General features: G+C 42.7%; 1 protein-coding gene and 1 long non-coding RNA gene across 2 annotated transcripts in view; both read right to left on the bottom strand.

Moving 5' to 3' along the window:
• The window catches only part of LOC121442727 (transcriptional regulator ATRX), a 164,998-nt gene extending 154,533 nt beyond the window's left edge, over positions 1 to 10,465 (bottom strand). The window contains exon 1 of the mRNA XM_041644329.1: positions 10,303 to 10,465. Within this exon, the coding sequence (XP_041500263.1) occupies positions 10,303 to 10,322 (20 nt within the window). The 5' untranslated portion in view covers positions 10,323 to 10,465. The remainder of the gene's footprint in view (positions 1 to 10,302) is intronic.
• LOC121442728 lies at positions 4,257 to 10,174 on the bottom strand. The gene is made up of 3 exons (XR_005973587.1): positions 10,162 to 10,174; positions 5,574 to 5,678; positions 4,257 to 4,289 (listed from the first exon to the last, which is right to left on the bottom strand). It is a non-coding gene; the product is annotated as an uncharacterized LOC121442728 (long non-coding RNA).
• Positions 10,466 to 19,691: the final 9,226 nt, after the last annotated feature.

The following is a 19,691-nucleotide window of genomic DNA, read 5'->3' as shown; positions in this document are numbered from 1 at the left end:
GCAACAAAACATCTCTATACAATCATTTGCATTTCAGAGCAAAAAAGATGCATGTACATTGAATAAACTTCCCCTCATCACTAGCCTTCTCCCTACACCCCAAAAGTAAATCAAAGCAAATCTTATGAAGCCGAGACATTTCTAAAATTAGAATATCTTCTACAAATTCATTCTGCTAATAACAAAACATAAACTTGGAAATAAAAATTTATCTATCCAAGCTCATCCAATCAGAAATAAGATGTAGCTATTTGACTAGAAAAGTCAAATGGTGTAGGAGGTTCTTCTGTTCATGTGTTGCTTTCATTGGTTAATGAATAAAGAAACTGCTTTGGGCCTGATAGGGTAGAATTTAGGTAGGCAGGGAAGACAGAACTGAATGCTGGGAAGAAGAGCAGAGTGAGGGTCGTCATGGATCTTCTGCCTGAGACAGATGCTGGTTAGAGTCTTGCCGGTGGGCCACAGTCATGTGGTGATCAACAGATTGGTAGAGATGGGTTAAATTGGGATGTGGGAGTTAGCCAGTGGAAGGCTAGGGCTGGTGGGACAAGTGATGTTTTAATGAATACAATTTCTGTGGTTGTTTTGGGGCTGAGCTGGCCGGGCGGCCGGGACAAACAGGGGCCTGCTTCCATACAACAAAGTCAGGCTTGGGTCAGTTGACAACAGTCCTCCAACTATTATTAAACTAAATTAAGAAGGATCCCAAAGATTTTACTTTGTAACATAATACAAAGGACTGTTGTAACATTGAACAGAGTGGCAAATGCCTAACTATCCTATGCCTTGTGAGGATGCGATAGGAGTATCATGTTGGAGACCAACCTGGACTGCACAGTAGTTTTGAAGCTAGCATGGGCTACACAGCCATACTATGTCTCAAAAAAATATTACCTCACATGCCTAGATCCGTTCAGAAGTAATTCTTTTCTTTTGTCTTGCTTATTATGACAGATTCTTACCATGATGCATAGGTCTGCCTAGAACTCATCCTCCTGTTTCAGCCTTGAAGTGACTGGGATTACAGACAAATCTGCACCACCACACCAAGATAGAAATACTTTTATGTATGTACTACACATACTTATCTAAAGAGAGTGACAATATATAACTGGCAATTCCATGACCAACTACATCAAAGGCTGCCAAATCTAGTCTGATCAAAATCAAGGTTTAAATTGGTGTGGTAAAGAATGCCTATAATTAGCCAGTGGAGGCGCCCGCCCGCCTTTAACACTGTCTCAAAAACAAACTTTAGCATATGTGCCACTAAAGGAAATGGACTGGGAAGGAACAAGCATAGGACCAAACTAGTCCCTCTGAATGTGGTTGATAGTTGTATGGCTGGGGCAGACTGTAGGGCCACTGACAGTGGCACTGGGGTTTATCTCTCTCTACTGAATGTACTGGCTTTTTTTGGATCCTATTCTTTTTGGATATATACCTTGCTCAGCCTAGGTATACACAAAGCAAAGTGCCTTACCCTCTCTTAGGATTAGATGGGGGTGGGTTGGGAAGGTATGTGGAGGGAATGGGAGGAGGGGAAGGAGTGGGAATTTGGATTGGTATTTAAAAAAAAAATTCTAATAAACTTTTTTTAAAAAGCCAGAGTTGGGCGATGGTTGCGCACGCCTTTAATCCCAGCACTCGGGAGGCAGAGGCAGGCGGATCTCTGTGAGTTTGAGACCAGCCTGGTCTACACAGCTAGTTACAGGACAGGTTCCAAAGCCACAGAGAAACCCTGTCTCGAAAAACCAAAAAAAAAAAAAAATAAATAAAATAAAATAAAATAAAAAAAAAGCCAGAAGGCAGTGGCACATACCTTTAATCCCAGCATTTGGGAGGCAGAGGAAGGCAGATCTCTGTCATTTTGAGGCCAGCCTGGTCTACAGAGTGAGTTGCAGGACAGCCAGAACTGTTACACAGAGAAACCCTGTCTCAAAAAAAAAAGGATGCCTATAATCAAAGCAGCCATTTGAATACATAAGACCACTGGCTGTAAAACCAAAGTCACAATTTTTTTTTTGCAGTGATAGGGATTGAACCCCCAGAGCTCCTTCACTCACGCCACACAAGGGCTTTACCATTGGTCTATCTTTTACTGCCCTCTTTACACTTTTTCATTTTGAGACAGGGTCTCACTCAGCTGCAGAGCTTGGCTCTAAATTCACTCCGAAGCCCTGCCTAGCCTTGAACTTGTGATCTTCCAACCTTAGTTTCCCCAAGAGATAGGATTACAGGCCTGTGTGCACAGGCCTAATCCCTGTCTTTCTTTTGACCCCAAACCGAAACATAACCAAGTAACTGGTATCTTAACGATTGCAAATCCTTCTGAAGTTTGCAAGTCGGTGCACATGCTCGCACGCGCGCACGCTCTCTCTCTCCCTCCCTCTCTCTCTCTCCCTCCCTCTCTCTCTCTCTCTCTCTCTCTCTCTCACACACACACACACACACACACACACACACACACAGAGGCCTGGCTTAATGTTTTCCATATTGTTGAAATACAGTATTTGCCCAACTAAACATATTTAAAATACTGGGTTACTATCCAATTCCTAGATAATGATCACCTTAGCAGTCTCTAATGTCTTTCTACGACATCAACTAACATCTCTCAAATCAGAAAACTTCCACTTTTAAGACTAGCCAATGTGGTGGCACACATCTTTAATCCCAGCACTTGGAAGGCAAAACAAGCACATCTAAGTTTGAAACCAGCCTGTTCTACATAACATGTTCCAAGCCAGCCAGGGTTACACGGTGAGACCTTGTCTTAATAAGGGAAGCTGGGGATAGAGAGATGGGTCATTGGTTAAAAGCATCATATATTGCTCTTCCATAAGATCTGAATTCAAATCTCAGCACCCATACCAGGTAGCTCACAGTCACTTATAAGTCCAGTTCCAGGGAGATCTAACACCTCTGGCCTAAACAGGCATCACAATCATGAGCACATACCCACTCTCTCACACACAAATCCACACTATTAAAAGTAATAATATAAATAAATAAGTACAAAACCAAAAGTTAGGTCTTGTGACGCACAGCTGCCACCTCCTTCTGCCACTGCAGCTTTTGTGTAATTGCAGTGTGGGCCTCGGCCTCTTTTGTGAGGCAGTTTTCGCCACGGCAGGTGAGAAGAATCAAAGCAGTCAAGACTGAGTACACAATCATATTAATCTAAAGCTGCTCTGGCGTAGGCTGGTTCTGTGGCACAGCGAGAGATTAAGAGGCTTCCATCCCTTTGGCAAACTAAGGAAAGCCGATTATGAACAACGGGGTTTGTTAATGAGGCAGATCAGTTTCTGATCTGATGGACAATCCACCAATGAAACAGACACACCTGCACAGCTAGAAATGGAGGCCAAACAGAATTGATGCATTCCAACAACAGCCAGGTGCTGTCTACTATAAAGGGGCCTTCTGCTTTACTCTATAATTTTGTCAGACCAAGAATATATTCTCCAATCAAAAGCCAAACTTTGGTCCCACCACATTGTGACAGCATGGTTTTCTCTATGCTTTCATTCCCCTTCCCCAGTCCTTTATTGCACGTAAAGTAACGGTGTATATACACAAGCATGTTGTGCTTTTCTTTTCAAACTAAACTGCCAATGCTGTTTCGGCTGCCGTCAAATGGAGATGGTCTGGGGGAAGGTATTGGTCCTGGCCCCCTTTCTCCATTAGTGGCATGCTCAATTCAGCTCTTTATATTCCAGGAAGTGACTTTGCTTTCCTTTTAACAAATGAAACAAACAACATGAAATTCCTTGCATACCTTGCTTGATAAGAGAAGTTTAAAGCTTTTCTTTATTGTTGTAAAACCAAGGATAGATTTCTAACTCTTTTGTATGTACTGTTACAAGGATGGCAATCTGTGTTTTAGTAGTGGTAAATTACTCTTAAAAAAAATCCTAGACAGTTTTCCCCTCAGGCCAAGCAATAACAGCCAGGGATGTAATTCAGTGGTAGAGTGGTTGCTTAGCATACAAAAGGCCCTGGGCTGGGTCCCCAAGACTGGGTGGAGGGTATAACATTATCAGCTGCTGCCTATTCTAATCATCAGTTGCCATAAGGATTAGAATGGTATCAATCCTCTCAATACCAAGATCTCAACACCAATAAGTTTATTAGTTGACCAAAATTTTCCATGATGTCAAAAACATGAAACAACTCTGTGATTTAAAATAAAACAGCTGTGTGCACACCTCTAATCCCAGCACTCGGGAGACAGAGGCAGGCGGAGTTCTGGGAGTTCCAGGACAGTCAGGGCCAATACAGAGAAACTGTAAAAAAAAAAGTTTAGGAAGTGAGGAAACTGTAATTCCAACTAGAGAGCTTGGGACAGCCTGGGCTACACAGTTTGTAAAACAAAAAACATTTTAAAAAAATCTGGCCAGCACTTGGGAGGGACCTCTGAGTTTGAGGCCAGCCTGGTCTAAAGTTCCAGGCCAGCCAGAGATAGAGCCTGTCTTAAAAAAAAAAATGTGCCGGGCGGTGATGGCGCATGCCTTTAATCCCAGCACTTGGGAGGCAGAGGCAGGTGGATCTTTGTGAGTTCGAGACCAGCCTGGTCTACAAGAGCTAGTTCCAGGACAGGATCCAAAACCACAGAGAAACCCTGTCTCGGAAAAAAAAAAAAAAGGAATGCCGGGCGATGGTGGCGCACACCTTTTAATCCCAGCACTCGGGAGGCAGAGGCAGGCGGATCTCTGTGAGTTCGAGGCCAGCCTGGTCTACAAGAGTGAGCTCCAGGACAGGCTCCAAAACCACAGTGAAACCCTGTCTCGAAAAACCAAAAAAAAAAAATGTAAAGCTCTTAAAAGCTGAGCCATTGATTATTCAGTATATGACTTAGCCAGGTCATCAGTTTAATTTTCCTTCCTCTGGCTCTTGCCTACTGGGCATTTTTCTACCACAGGTCCCTAAAACATTTGTTGGTTTTTTTTTTTAAAAAAATACAAGTAAAACAATAAAACTAAGCTCTTCTCCTAAGAAAGTTCTGATGAAGAAAAACAACTGGAATTACTACGCAAAAATCAAATTAATGATAAAAGTATAGCTGTCCATATTATATCTGTTTCACATTAAAAGATAATGAAGCCAGGAAGGGTGGAGCAATGGAGAAACTGGAATGGAGATTGACTGATTTGGAACTGTGGGCTTGGTTCTCAAGCACTGTCTGTCTGTTTCTTTTGTAACTGTGATTGTTATGACTAGGGAAATTAGTGACACTTCAGCCTGAGACAATTCTTAGTACCCCAAGGAATTCTTCCACAGCAATAACCAGGGAAGTACAGCTTTACTGACACTCTACCATTTAGGCATATGGTTTGCCTTGGTTGGGGAGGGGGCTTTTTTCCCTTCTTCCTTTTTTAAAGACAGGATTTCTCTGTGTAACTGATTCTCCTAGAACTCACTCTGTAGACCACGGTGGCCTTGAACTCAGAGATCCACCTGCCTCTGCCTCCTGAGTGCTGGGATTAAAGGAACGTGCCACCACCAGCTGGGCACAAACAATTTTAAATTAAAGTAATTCAATCCCTGAAGTCAGGAGTGGTGGCTCATACCTGTAATTCCAAAACTTGGGAGGCTGAAGCAGGAGACTGGTCTATGCAGAGGCCAGCATAGACTACCAACCGAATTCAAGGCTATCACGGACCACATACTGAGACCTGTCTTAACCAAAAAGAAAAGAACAGAATACAAGCTGAGTTAAGGCTGGCTAGAGCCCGATGGTGGCGGCAGGCGCTTTTAAACCCAGCACTCAGGAGGTAGAGGCAGCTGGATCTCTGTGAGTTTGAGGTCAGCGTGGTCTACAAGAGCTAGTTCCAGGACAGCCAGGACTGTTTCACTGAGAAACCCTGTCTCAAACACCCCGCCCCCAAAAAAGACTGGGTAGAATTCAGGCTCCACTAATTACAAGTTGTCAAACTTCAATCAAGTTCTGTTTCTATTTCCTCACCAGCAAAATGGGGAAGATGAAGTAGTATTCTGAAAATTAATCCCAACTATACATGCTGGGCCTTGCATACTTCAGCACTTTAGAGCTCCTGGAGAAAGCCAAGTTTGGTTCTGGGCACCAGTTGTCAGGTGCTTCACATTGCCTGGAACGCCAGCTTCAAGGGACCCAACACCCTCTTTTCTGGCTTTGTGCTTGAGGAAGAATGGCCCACATAAGCTCATACATTTGAATGTTTAGTCATCAGGAAGTGACACTATTTGAGGAGCAGGAGGTGTAGCCTTGCTGGAGATTTGAAAAGCACATGCCAGGCCCAGTGTCTGTATGTCTGCTTGCCCAGCCCTCCCTTCCTCTCCCTCTCTGCTACTGCTCCAGCATCAGTAGTGCTGACAATGATCCCACCATGATAATGGACTAACCTTCTGAAACTGTAAACAAGCCCCCAAAAAAGAGTTGCTGTGGCCCTGGTGTCTCTTCACAGCAATAGAACAGTGTTAGCACTGGCCACTCTTCCAGATGCCCCAGATTCAATTCCTAGCACCCACACGGCAGATTACAACTGTCTGTAACTCCAGTTCCATGGGATCTGACAACCCCCCACCCCAAGATATACATATAAGCAAAATATCAATTCACGTGAAATAAAAATAATTTTTTTAGAAAAATAAGTTAGTACCAGGTACTGAAGTTTTGTTATAACAATCCTGACCATGCTGTTGGAGGAATATGGAAGACTTTGGACTAAAAAATCAGACACTTTAAGAAGGGCTTAATGGGCCATTCTGAGCTTGGAAGACGATGCAGAGATTTGAACTGTGAGGGCCCAGCTCAAGAAGTTTCAGATGACAGGCTGGAAAGATGGCTCAGTGGTTAAGAGTACTGCCTGCTCTTCCAAAGGTTCTGAGTTCAATTCCCAGCAACCACATGGTAGCCCAAACCATATGTAATGAGATCTGATGTCCTCTTCGGGCCTGCAGACATGCATGCAGGCAGAAGACTGTATACTTAATTTTTTTTAAAAAAAAGTTTCAGATGGGAAAAATAGGCCCTCAAGAAGTTTCAGATGGGAAAAACATTAGTAAGTGGCCTAGAGACCATTCTTGTGAAATTGACAATGTGGGTACTTTTTGCCCTTGTCCTAAAAATCCGCCTGAAGCTAAACTGAAGAGTTTTAGATTAATGCCATTAGCAGAGGGTTTCAAGACAGCTAATATTGACCATATGACCTAGAGTGGCTATTAGTCTTCACTCTTATGCAGATCTATGACGATAAGGAACAAGCTAGACAAGGGGAGACACAAAATGTACAGTTTGAGGAGAAAAGGGGCACCAGGAAAAAGTTCAAAGAAAAGCCTGATGCTAAGTGGAATAAAGGGAGTGGGAACCTCAAAGCAAGACCCCACTCAGGTAAGCTAACTTGTGAAAAGGAATTCAAGAGAAATTTAGGCAGTGAAGGAAACCATCAGCAACAGAAAGCTGATGAAGATGTAACTGAATGAGGGGGCCATGTTCCAGCCCCAGCAAGCGGCAGAACTTGATAGCTTTGACCACAAGGTTCAGGCTTTGGAGTCAGGGATACAGGAAAGAGGCTACGGCATCTCCCTGCACAGAGGCCTAAAGAAGCCATTGTGTGAACTGTGAAGGTGAAGCCTGGATTACCTTGGAGAGCCTGAGCCTTGGAACACCTGCTGAGGACAGCTGCTAACAGAGCAGAACCAGCCCAAGGGAAGTGTGCTGTAGACAATAAAGCTACAAGGAGTTGGAGACTGGAAGAATGCTACTCACCACGATGATAATAAACTAAACCTCTAAAGCTGTAAGCAATTTCCTAATCAAACATTTAAATCAGAGTTGCCATGGTCATGATGTCTCTTCACAGTAATAGAACAGTGACTAAGACAGGCCTCTTCCAGCACCGGCACACATGTATATGTAACACATAAATAAGATACACCTTTAAAATAAAAAATACACTGTTGCCTGCCAAGATGGCTCAGTGAGTAAAGGTGTCTACTGCAAGGCTGAGGACCTGAGCTCTATCCCCTGAACCCACATGGAAGGGGAGAACACACTCTGACCCCTGTAGGTCTCACATATAAACACACTAAATAAATGTAACTTTAAAATGTGTTAATTATGCAAAGACAACAAGTACTCAATTTTTAGTTATGATTACTGTCAACACCAGGATCAAAAAAAAAAACCCTCAAGACCAGTAAAAAAATAAAGAAAACCCCAGCATTAAAGCAGTAGGCATAATTTCTTCATCCTAAAGAAAGAGGAGTTTCCTGAGGTGGTTGTGTCAAATACTGTGTAGAAGTCTCAGACACTGGAAAAACTGAAACAGGAAGATCTACTGGGCCTAGGAATTAAAGAGCCAACCTGGTCAACACGGTAACATTGTTTCAAACTATACTGCACTAAAACTGGGGTGCAGCTCAGCAGGGGAGCAGTAGGTTAGCAATTCACAGGACCGCAAAGAGAAAGGCTAGGCTGATAGAACAGGTGGTAGCATTCTTACTTAGCATGCACAAAAGTCCTGGGTTCAATCCTCCAGTCCAGCAAACCCCAGCACGGTGACATGTAATGCCAGCTTTGGTAAGTTTATGATCTTCCTTCACTACACTGTTCGAGTTTAGTTTACATGAGATCCTGTCTCAAATAAATAAAAATTAAAGAAAAGAAAAAAAGAGAAAATCCAAGGAAGACCTATTTTTTTTAATTTGATATAGTCTTAGGATATTGACCAGGCTGGATTTGAACTTGTGAGATCCAAGATTGTTCTGCCTCAGCCTCTTGATGGCAGAGGCTACAGGCAACACCTGTGTTTTCTGTTCAGGAATTTTCAGTTTTGAATCAGGCTGGCTTCAAATGCAGCTTCACCCTCCACAAAGGCACAACTGCGGTTTTAAATATAACTAAGAAACTAAATAAAATGTAGCAATCATACAGAACTGAATGCCTAATAATAACCTGCCAATACTTCCTAATACCCCATAAAGATTTGTCTTACTTGAGTCAATTAACACAAATTCAGAAAACAAGGCAAAGATCTTTACACAACTAAGAGCCTGTATTTTAGAACCAACGTATATTTTCCCTAAGTAAAAAGAGCATCTATGCGCTGCTTGCGGAAAATAGGCTGATAGGCTCGTTCTCAAATTCTACAATCTAAACTGCTCTAAACACATGCTGTCCTAGTAGTAATTCAAAGGCACATTTTGCCAACTATAAATGCAATTATGATCCATGCTACCTGTAATTTTATTTTGCCACTGGGTACCAAGCACGCATCTCATCTGAGCAGAAAAAAAAAAGCAACCTAATTCACTCTTAGGATGAAAAGTCAAATATCGAACTGCCCACAGAAAAAGGTAACTGCATAAAAGCAGTATACATTTCAGATTAACTACTCAAAACAGTCAAGAAGCAAACTGGAAACGCGTGAAAAACAGCCTCGGTCTAATTAAAACGTTTGATTAGTAAGATACGGCCTGCCGGGCACAGCTACCTCTGCAATAAATCTTACTTCTGGTGAATCCCCGTTAACTGGCTGCTCATCTCTCGTGGAACAAATAAATAAAAACATGACCTAACAACTTCCCGAAATATGCCCCAAACGCGGGGAAAACAACTGATGTCCCACTAAAAAACCGGACTTTGCCAAAAAGTAGTATGCCAGGCTTCTCAGAAAGCAAAAAGCATTAGCCTGCCCCCCTCCCCCGCCACCAGCCATTGGAAAAAAAAATCCCAGGATACCCTCCAGGATTTGGGGTGGGTGAGAAAGAAGATAATACCTTTGGGGCCAGCGTCCTTGCCCTCCAACCTCAAAAGCTCTGCCACCTCAACTGCGAGGAGCCGAGAATTTCCCGGGGCGACTGCCCTTAGAGCGAGCTCGTCCCAGGATCTCACTTCCTCCCCCCGCCCTTCCTCCGCCCCTCCCCCTACCCTCCCCCTCCCCTTCCGCCCACCCGGCACAGTCGCTAGGCCCAAAGATTAGGAAGAATGGCCACAAGCGCCCAGCGCCCGCGACTCCCCGGCCACCACACTGCAGCCACTGAGGCAGGAGCCGAGCAGAGGCTCCCGACTCGGCGCCGGCGGGAGGCGGAGAAGTCGCGGCGCCACGAAGGCCGCCCCCGACACACACCCCTAGCCCCAATTGGGGCTCCCCACCACACTCCCCGAGCCCCGCTCACCTAGAGGGAAAACGATGCCGCTGACCGCGAAGCCGCGCGCGGGCCTAGGGCGCCTAGCGCACGTCTTTGCAAACAACCCACTCGAGTGGAAGGCTCCCGGGAGCAGAACGCCGGGGCCCGTGACAAGGGCTTGCGTTTTACCTCATGGGCTCAGCGGTCATGTTTTTGGCTCGGACGCCTGCTTGGCTTCGGCTACCCTTGGGTACCGATCCTCGTTCCCCAGCACCCGATCCCGAACGCAAAGTACTGGAAGCTTAGTAGTCACCGCAGCTGCTGCTGGATCTTCCCCACAGCTCAAAGGCCGTTGCCGCTGCCGCCGCAGGAGCCGCGGAAACAGCGACGCCGCCGCCGACGCCATTTTGTTGGGCCGAGGCTCAGGCGGTAGAATTGGAGCGTCTTCCCTCTTCCGCTTTCCGTCATCTATTGGCTACCTCTGCCAGAGCGCAGTGTCTTATTGGCTACGGAAATTCACCTTCTTTGGGGGCCTGTTGCTAAGGCGGTCGACGTCATTAGATTCCGTCCACCTTTTCATAGAGGGTCCAGTTCATTCCTAGCTGACCTCAAAGTACCAGGGATATATCTTTATCCTAAAAACACTCTGTTGGTCCATCCTCTTTACCTCCATCTAATTGACGAAACAGTGACACCCCATTTATGTTTATTGAGAATTTACTATAGGTCGACCCCTTCTGCAGATGCTTTATCTGAATTATCTCATGCAATGCTTGCACCCTCTAAAGTAGACAGACCTAACATTTTCTGTGTAAGGAAACCAAAGCACAAATTCTTCATTCAACCAAACACTCATCCCGGGAGAAAAAAAAAAAGACATGCCCTTGTGCTCTTTTGAACCCAAGGCTTTGTGCATGCTAAGGAAACATTGTATCAATAAGCTACATGCGCAACCCCATTAACCTCTATAAAGCATCCAAAATATAAATGTTTTCTTTCCTTGATCTTGTAATGCCCTCGTTTTCTCTCCTACATGTTTTATGCATAATATTACCTTGCCGGCGTGATTGCGCCTATGTGCATTTTTACATTTGGGGGGAAGAGAGTGAGAAAGGTTCTCACTATGCTGTCCTGGCTAGGCTGCAACTCACTGTATAGATGAGGCTGGCTTCAAACTTGCAATGACCTTGCCTCCCAAGTGCTTAGAAGACAGATGTGCCCCACCACACTTATGGATACTTAAAGATACTTACATGTATATGTTCAGCCAGACATTGGCATGCAATTCTTTAAAAAAAAAAAAGCCGGGTGGTGGTGGCGCACGCCTTTAATCCCAGCACTCGGGAGGCAGAGGCAGGCGGGTCTCTGTGAGCTCGAGACCAGCCTGGTCTACAAGAGCTAGTTCCAGGACAGGCTCCAAAGCTACAGAGAAACCCTGTCTCGAAAAACTAAAAAAAAAAAAAAAAAAGAAGAAGAAGAAAAAACCCACCCCACTACTTGGGAATGTGGGTATTATATTCTTTTGGTTTTAAAGATTTATTTAATTATTATGTATACAGTGTTCTGCCTGCATGTATGCCTGCAGGCCAAAGAAGACACCAGATCTCACTACAGATGGTTGTTGAGCCATCATGTGGTTGCTGGGAATTGAACTTGGAACCTCTGGAAGAGCAGCCTATGCTCTTAACCCCTGAGCCATCTCTCCAGCTCTGGCATGCAATTCTTTTCATATTGAACAAACTTGAAACTGTTACACAGAGATCAGCCATTACTTCAATCTGATGAAGGTATATCTTATAAGCCAACCTATCTACATCCTTTTTCTCCTCATTTCACTCTTCATTCATAATCTCTGCAAATCACAAATAGTCTATTATTTTAATCTGAATTATTTTTTCATTTGTTTCTTTTCGTTTTTGCTTTTTGTTTTGGTTGGTTGGTTGCTTTGGGTTTGGTTTTTGGGGTTTGGTTGGTTTTTTTTTTTGAGACAGGGTTTCTGTGTGTTTTTGACTGTCCTGGAACTAGCTCTGTAGACCAGGCCGGCCATGAACTCACAGAGATCAACCTGCCTCTGCCTCCTGAGTGCTGAGTTTAAAGGCATGCACCACCACAGTCTGGCTCAGAATTTTTTTAATGTAAAATAACTATGTTTATGAATCATAAGAAAGATAATTTCTTTACTATTAAAGAGTAACTGGCAAATTTTATTGAAATACTTGTAATATAATCACATTCGGTCATGATAATCTATAGTTTTCCAACCACATATTTTAAGGAAAAAATTATCAGTATATAACCCCTTGATAACATTCTTCAATTAGTCACAGAAAGCAGCACACAAATCTCCTTGGATGTTTATCCATAAATGTGGAACTTGTCAATTTTTGTTTGTTTTGAGGGAAAAAGAAAGTAAATTGCCTATAAGACAGAAAATCAAATAAACAAATAGTTATTCGTAGTTTTTAATAAGCACCTTCACAAAACCCAATCCATGTAAAAATAGTTTTTTATTTAACTTCTAGAAAGTATCCAGAAGACAGTCTGTCTTACTCACTATTCTAATTGCTGTGAAGAGACACCATGACCAAGGCAACTATTTTAACAGAAAGCTTTTTTTTTTTTTGGTTTTTCGAGACAGGGTTTCTCTGTGGTTTTGGAGCCTGTCTTGGAACTAGCTCTTGTAGATCAGGCTGGTCTCGAACTCACAGAGATCCGCCTGCCTCTGCCTCCCGAGTGCTGGGATTAAAGGAGTGCGCCACCACCGCCTGGCCAACAGAAAGCTTTTAATTGGGGGCTGGCTTACAGTTTCAGATGTTCAGTCCATTATTGTGGCAGGAGCATGGCAGCATGCAGGCAGACACTGGAAAAGTCGCTGAGAACTACATCCTGATCTGATCTGGAAAGAGAGAGAGAGAGAGAGAGAGAGAGAGAGAGAGAGAAAACACTTTTCCTGGCTTGGGCTTTTGAAACCCCAAAGTCCAGAAACATAGTCACACCTTCTCCAACAAGACCATACCTCCTAATTTTTGTAATAATTTCAAGTGATACCACTCCCTGGTGACTAAACATTCAAATGTATGTGTCTATGGGGTCATTTTTATTCAAAATACCACATTCCACTCCTGGCCCCCATAGGCTTCTAGCAAAACTATAATGCAAAATGCATTTTGTCCAACTTCAAAAGTCCCCATAGTCTATCACAGTCTCAACATTGTTTAAAACTCCAGTCTTTTCTGAGACTCATGGCAATCTTTTTTTTTTTAATTTTTTTTTTGAGGCAGGGTTTCTTTGTGTACCCTTGGCTATATTGGAACTCACTCTATAGACAAGGCTAGCCTCTAACTCAGAGATCCTCCTGCCTCTGCTTCTCAAATGCTGGGGCTAAAGGTGTGCACCATCACTGCCCAGATCATGGCAATCTCTTAACTGTAGCCACCTATAAAATCAAAATCAAAAAGCAGACCACATACTCTCAACATACTATGACACAGAACATATATTACCACTCTAAAATGAGGGAGAGAAAACGTAGTAAGGAAATACTGGACCAAAACAAGACTGAAAACCAGCTGAACAAACTACAAACTCTGTGTTTCCATGTCTGATGTCAAAACACTCTTCAGATCTCCAACTCCTTTCAGCTTTGTTGACTTCAACACACTTCTCTTGGGCTGGTTCTGCTCCCTATTAGCAGCTCTGCTCGGTAATTATCCCATGGCTCTGGCATCTCCAACACCTTGGAGTCTCCAAGGCAATCCAGGCTTCACCTTCACAGCTTCACACAATGGCCTCTCTAGACCTCCAGGTTGGGACACGCCTGCCACACACCTGGCCTCAGTGGTTTTCTTTAGCCATAGAGGGATATTCCTCAAGCCCTTTCTTGTATCCTTGAATCTAAAGCCAGAACCACATAGCCCAAGTTGCCAAGTTCTCCTGCTTACTGGGGTTGGAACATGCTCCTTTTGTTGTAGATATACATACTAATTACAAATTACTAATAACAACACTTGGTCAATACGGGTCATACTAAGCTGTCTTGAAATCTCTTTTGTCAATGCTATCAACCCAAAACTCTTCAATTTATCATCAGGCATATTTTTAGGACAAAGGCAAAAAGTACCCACATTCTTTTCCAAAATTCCCCAAGAACACTAATTAAACTCAGTGAGTACCTGAGTAGAGTGCTTTAATTCCAGGACTAGAGAATAAACAGGCAGGTGGATCTCTGTGAGTTCAAGGCCGGCCTGATCTTCATAGTGTATTCCAGGACAGCCAGGGCTACATAATAGAGAGATCCTATCTCAAAATAATGTGAAAGGAGACACTTAGGAGGGTAGTTGAGTGGGAGATGAATGAGAGCAAAGTATAATGACATATATGTATGAAGATGCTATGGTGAAATCCGTTTGTTTGTATGCTAACCTAAAAATTAGTACAAAAGGGAAAGAAAGAATTATATCTAAAAGATGTAAGAGAAAAAAGCTTAGAAGGCACAACCAAAAATTATAAAAGTTAAAAGATCAGTGTTGAGCATCTCGGTGGGAGGATGTTTGCTTAACCTATGAGATCCCATCCCCAATACCACAAAATGAAAATAAACGTAAAAGGAAAGGTTAGGAGGCTGGAGAGGTGGTTCTGTGGTTACGAGTGTGTAGGGGCCGAATTTTTGTCAGGGCTGGTCCCTGACACGGGTGTGTATTGCTCTCGCAGAGAGCCTGTGTTCATTTCTCAACAGTCACTCAGACAATTCACAGCTGCCTGTAAAGGACTCCAAAGTAATCACACTGCTCTGATTTCCATGTTCATCTGCACTAATGCGCACACTGTACACACACACACACACACACACACACACACACACACACACACTTAGAAATAAAATATAGCCAGGCATGGAGGCGCACACCTTTAATCCACGCAATCAGGAGGTAGAGACAGGTGGATCTCTGTGAATTCAGGGCCACCCTGGTCTACTTAGTCAGTTCCAGATAACCAGGGCTACGAAGAAAAACCCATTTCAAAACTCTGTGTGTGTGTGTGCGCACACACGCGCCCGTTCGTATGTGTAATTTTTTTAAATGATAACTTAGATATCTCCAGATGAAATGTCTCAGTGATTTTTTTCAGCACTGTGCTTTTCCATTACCTCCAAATTTCCCTATAATGAGAATATATTATAAAGGTGATGGGGGAAATTAATTTTAATTGTTGCAAGTAACAAAAGGATTATCCATTTTCTATTGACAAATATGAAGCAAGTAGCGATTATACCAACATAAACCTCAGCTCATTATCTTAACAGATGTTCTCATAAAATCCTAATACTAGTGAGGCCCACACACTAGTGAGGGTGCATATCATAGATCATGTGGCGGAGATTCTTCACTCCAAGGCAACCAGGAAGCAGAGAGAGCAAATGCCTTGCTCATTGGCTTGCTTTTTGCCTCCTTCTCATTCTGTCTGGACTTGTAGCTCATGTGGTGGTGCCATTGTTCACATTAAGGCAGAGCTTTCCCCCTAGTCAGCTGCCTCTGGAAATGCCCTACTAATCTCTCTCAATCTACTCAAGTCAAGAGTCAAGGTTAACCATCACAATGTTCTGTATATACTAGGATGAGGATGTTCCTTCTGCACTCAGAGGCTGGAACATTCCCTAAATGTCACATCCACTTGGTTAATAACGCTGTCCAAGGCATTTTTTTTTTGGTTTTTCGAGACAGGGTTTCTCTGTGGTTTTGGAGCCTGTCCTGGCATTTATACCTTAGTTAATCTTCTGTGTAGTTATTGTACCTGCTGTCGAGAGGGGAGTGTTTCCTATTATTTGTATTTACTTCTACCTTCTCTTCTGTTTGATTTTGGTTAACATATGTTAATTTGCTATTGTAGGTTGTGTACTCATTTAAAATTGCTGCACTTTGCCGGGCAGTGGTGGCCCACACGTTTAATACCAGGACTTGGGAGGTAGCTGCAGATGGATCTCTGTGAGTTCGAGTCCAGGCTAGTCTACAGAGTGAGTTCCAGACAGCCAGAGCTGTTACACAGAAAAACCCTGTCTCAAAACAACAACAACAAAAAAATTGTTGTATCTTACCAGTTATTTTTACACATTTCATTTTAAAATGTGCTCCTTTGTCTTTATGTTCTTAAGAAGTCTCTGCTTTCTAATATAACATTACCACTCCACCTCTCTTTACTATTCATTCAGTTGGCATATCAACTATTATTTACTTTTAATTTGTCTTCCTTGAGAAATAGCATATGTGTCATTTGTAGATAGAAATAGGTAAGGTTTTAAAATAAAACTTCAGTGTGCTAATCTGGTTTTGTTGTGTTTGGGGTTTCATTTTTGTTTGGTTTTGTTTGGTGCCAAGGAGGATTGGAACAGAGTCTTATATGGCCCAGTAACATAGCTGAGGATTACTTTGAACTTCCGATCCTTCCCACATGCTGGAATTATTGCTATGGACCATAGCTACTGGTTTCTGCAGTTATTAAGAGCCCAGTACATACTAGACAGGCCCTCCACCAATTGAGCTATATTCCCAGTTCCACATACTTTGATACAATATTTTAATACTTTTGTTGTTGATTTTGTTCATTTATTCTACTTTTAAAAATTAACATATATGTATTTACTGGGTGTGCCAACACATGCTTTAATACCAGCATGAGCTGAGGCAGAATTGTCGCAAGCTTTTTTTTTTTTTTTCAAAACAGGGTCTGACACCTTCACACCAACAAACATAATAAAGTTAAATAAATAAAAAAAAAAGTTCAAAACAGGGTTTCTCTGAAATAGTGTGAGAGCCAAAGTTACATTTTAAGTTTTAATTACTATGTCAGAGAGATCAATGAAACAAAAATGCCTCTGATCTGCAAGACCCTTTGCCCAGGGAAAGATAGTTCCTGAAATGCTGGAGGCTATTGTTTACGGGAGATAGCAAGTCAGGGGTTTTTCACTCCCCCAAACAAGTTTGTTTGACCCACCTGCACCAGGTGGGAGGTTCACAGGCTGGAGGTACTTCAGTATGTATGCTTGCTCCTGATTGAACCTGAAAGGAAATGCAATGAATTATGGGTTTTCCTTCATGGGTCCTAGTCATACTTGACTCTGGGCCATTTTCCCATGAACCTGGGTATGGACCTGGCCAGTATTTAATTAAAGCTTGCTTCAAATTTGGCTTCAAATTGTGGTAGTAGTCTTATTCTCAGTCGCTGGGATTAACAACAGTACTAGCTGTCCTGGAATTTGCTCGGTAGACCAAGCCAGCCTCGAACTCACAGAGATCCAACTGCATCTACCTTCCAAATGCTTGGATTAAAGGCTTGCACCACCACCAAACGGGTGAGGCTATCTATCAGATTCCAAGGTGTTTAGGTGGAAGTCCTGCAAGTGTCCACACCTACCCAAAAAGGTTGGGATATTTGGAATCCAGTTCCTACCTGTTCCAAACCCAGCCCTCAGGGTGTCAAGCAATGGCCCCTCCCCTGGAGTTGCCTCAGTTCAGACTCCACCCTGAGAAAGCCCACCCTCAGCAGCTCCACCCCCAAAGGACATTAAAAAGTTCCTACCTCCTGGGTTCCCCTCGAGGTCTTCTCAACTTCCCCTGGGGCTACCCAGGAGTGTTTGCTCAGATTAAACCTAGATTTATTAATCAGTTTGATTGGCTTATTACATCAGCGGTGGTGGATTCCCATTAACCAACAAGTATTCAACCTAACACAGGGCAGCCAGTGTTTATGTAACAGTGTATGTGACTCTGTCTCAAAAAAATGGTTTTCGCCGGGCGGTGGTGGCGCACGCCTTTAATCCCAGCACTCGGGAGGCAGAGGCAGGCGGATCTCTGTGAGTTCAAGACCAGCCTGGTCTACAAGAGCTAGTTCCAGGACAGGCTCCAAAACCACAGAGAAACCCTGTCTCGAAAAACCAAAAAAAAAAAATGGTTTTCATTATGATATTTTTCTACATGTGTATGTACATACACACACACAAAATAAGAATAATAACAACAAAAAAGAAACTGGCTCTTATGTAACCAAAGCTAGCTTTGAACTCCTCATCAGGAAGTCAAATCCTCAGTTACATATCTAGTTGTAGGCATCTGGACTACAGGAGATTTCTGTTTCAAATTTAAAAAAAAAAGAGTGGAAAAGTATTCTATTCTATTCCCATGTGCTTGGAAATTCCCCAAATTCCCTTTAGATATTGCTACTTTCAGTTAGTTGTGCTCAGAGGACATACTTCATGATTTCAGTCTTTTTTATTTATTGAGCCTTGTACATGATTATTGTGTGAGAGGCTTTTCTTAGGGAAACACCACACACACACACACACACACACACACACACACACACAGGATCCCCTGAAAGAGGAACCTATGACAATTCAAAGTACTGATTACATCAATGTCCAACTTGGTGAAGCAGTTTTTGTTGGGGTTGCTAATAGAGTATGGGTGAGGGGTTATTTTCATAAGCAGGGATGACCCAAAGGCCATTGCATGACCAAAAAAAAAATCCACTTCTCCTGATGCAGAGGAGTCAGGAAAACTGCATCCCTATGGCTCTCTTCCAGGGGACAAAGGCACCAAGAATCTCTCTCAGTAGCCTAGGCTCCTCCCCTAAGCAGTTGTTTGCTTCTTTTCTAAAGCTAGGGGGAGACCTTAAAGAATCTTTTCTTTCTGCTTTTTCAGACACGTGACCTGTTGTTTACCTCTTTGACTCTGGAGTCTCCCCCCTCCTACAGAGCATGTTTCAATTCCCAGGAAACTGCCTTAAAACAGTGACCTAAATTAAGGTAGAGTCTAGATTGTTCCGTGTACACATGGAAAAGCATGAATTTGTTTTATTAAATATAAGAAATGTTAGATATTAATCTTTTCTATCAAACACGTTAAGAAAATTGATGTTTAAGACAAGGAATGCGAGTGTTTTTGCAATTCTTTTTTAATCTTCACCTATATGCAAATGTCTTAATCCTTCAAACACTTCAAGAAAACTTGTAAAAGAAACACTTCTACAGCAAAAATCACTTATTGACCCCCACATAATGATAGTGGGATACTTCAATATTCCAGTTTAGAAAATAAACAGGTCATCCAGACAAAAAAGAAACACTGGAGTTGAATAAATCAAATTCTCTAACAGACATCTACAGAATGTTCCATCCAAACACAAAAGAATATATTTTCTTCTCAGCATCTCATGGAACTTTCTTCAAAGTTGATCACACACTTGGACACAAAGCAAGCCTCAAGAGGTGTCAGAATATTGAAATAACACCCTGCATCCTGGATCAGCAACAGCAGAACGTTGACAAACTCATGGAGACTGAAACATTAACGAACAATGGGTCAACAGAGAAACAAAGAGGGAAATAAAACCCTTTTCAGATTCAAATGAAAACGAAAGCATAACCAAATCTATGGAACACAATAAAGGCAGTTGTGAGAGGCAAGTCCTGGAGAGACTAAAGATACAACATAATAAAGGCAATTTACAGCAAGACCACAGCCAATATCAATCTAAATAAAGAGAAACTCAAAGCATTTGCAGTAAAATCAGGAACACGACAAACA

This window comes from Microtus oregoni, unplaced genomic scaffold (genome assembly GCF_018167655.1).
Source record: "Microtus oregoni isolate MIOR12 unplaced genomic scaffold, Mior012 000094F_ref0000399, whole genome shotgun sequence".
Lineage (NCBI taxonomy): Eukaryota > Metazoa > Chordata > Mammalia > Rodentia > Cricetidae > Microtus > Microtus oregoni.
The sequence above is the reverse complement of the archived record's forward strand: the minus strand, read 5'-3'. Positions and strand labels throughout refer to the sequence as shown.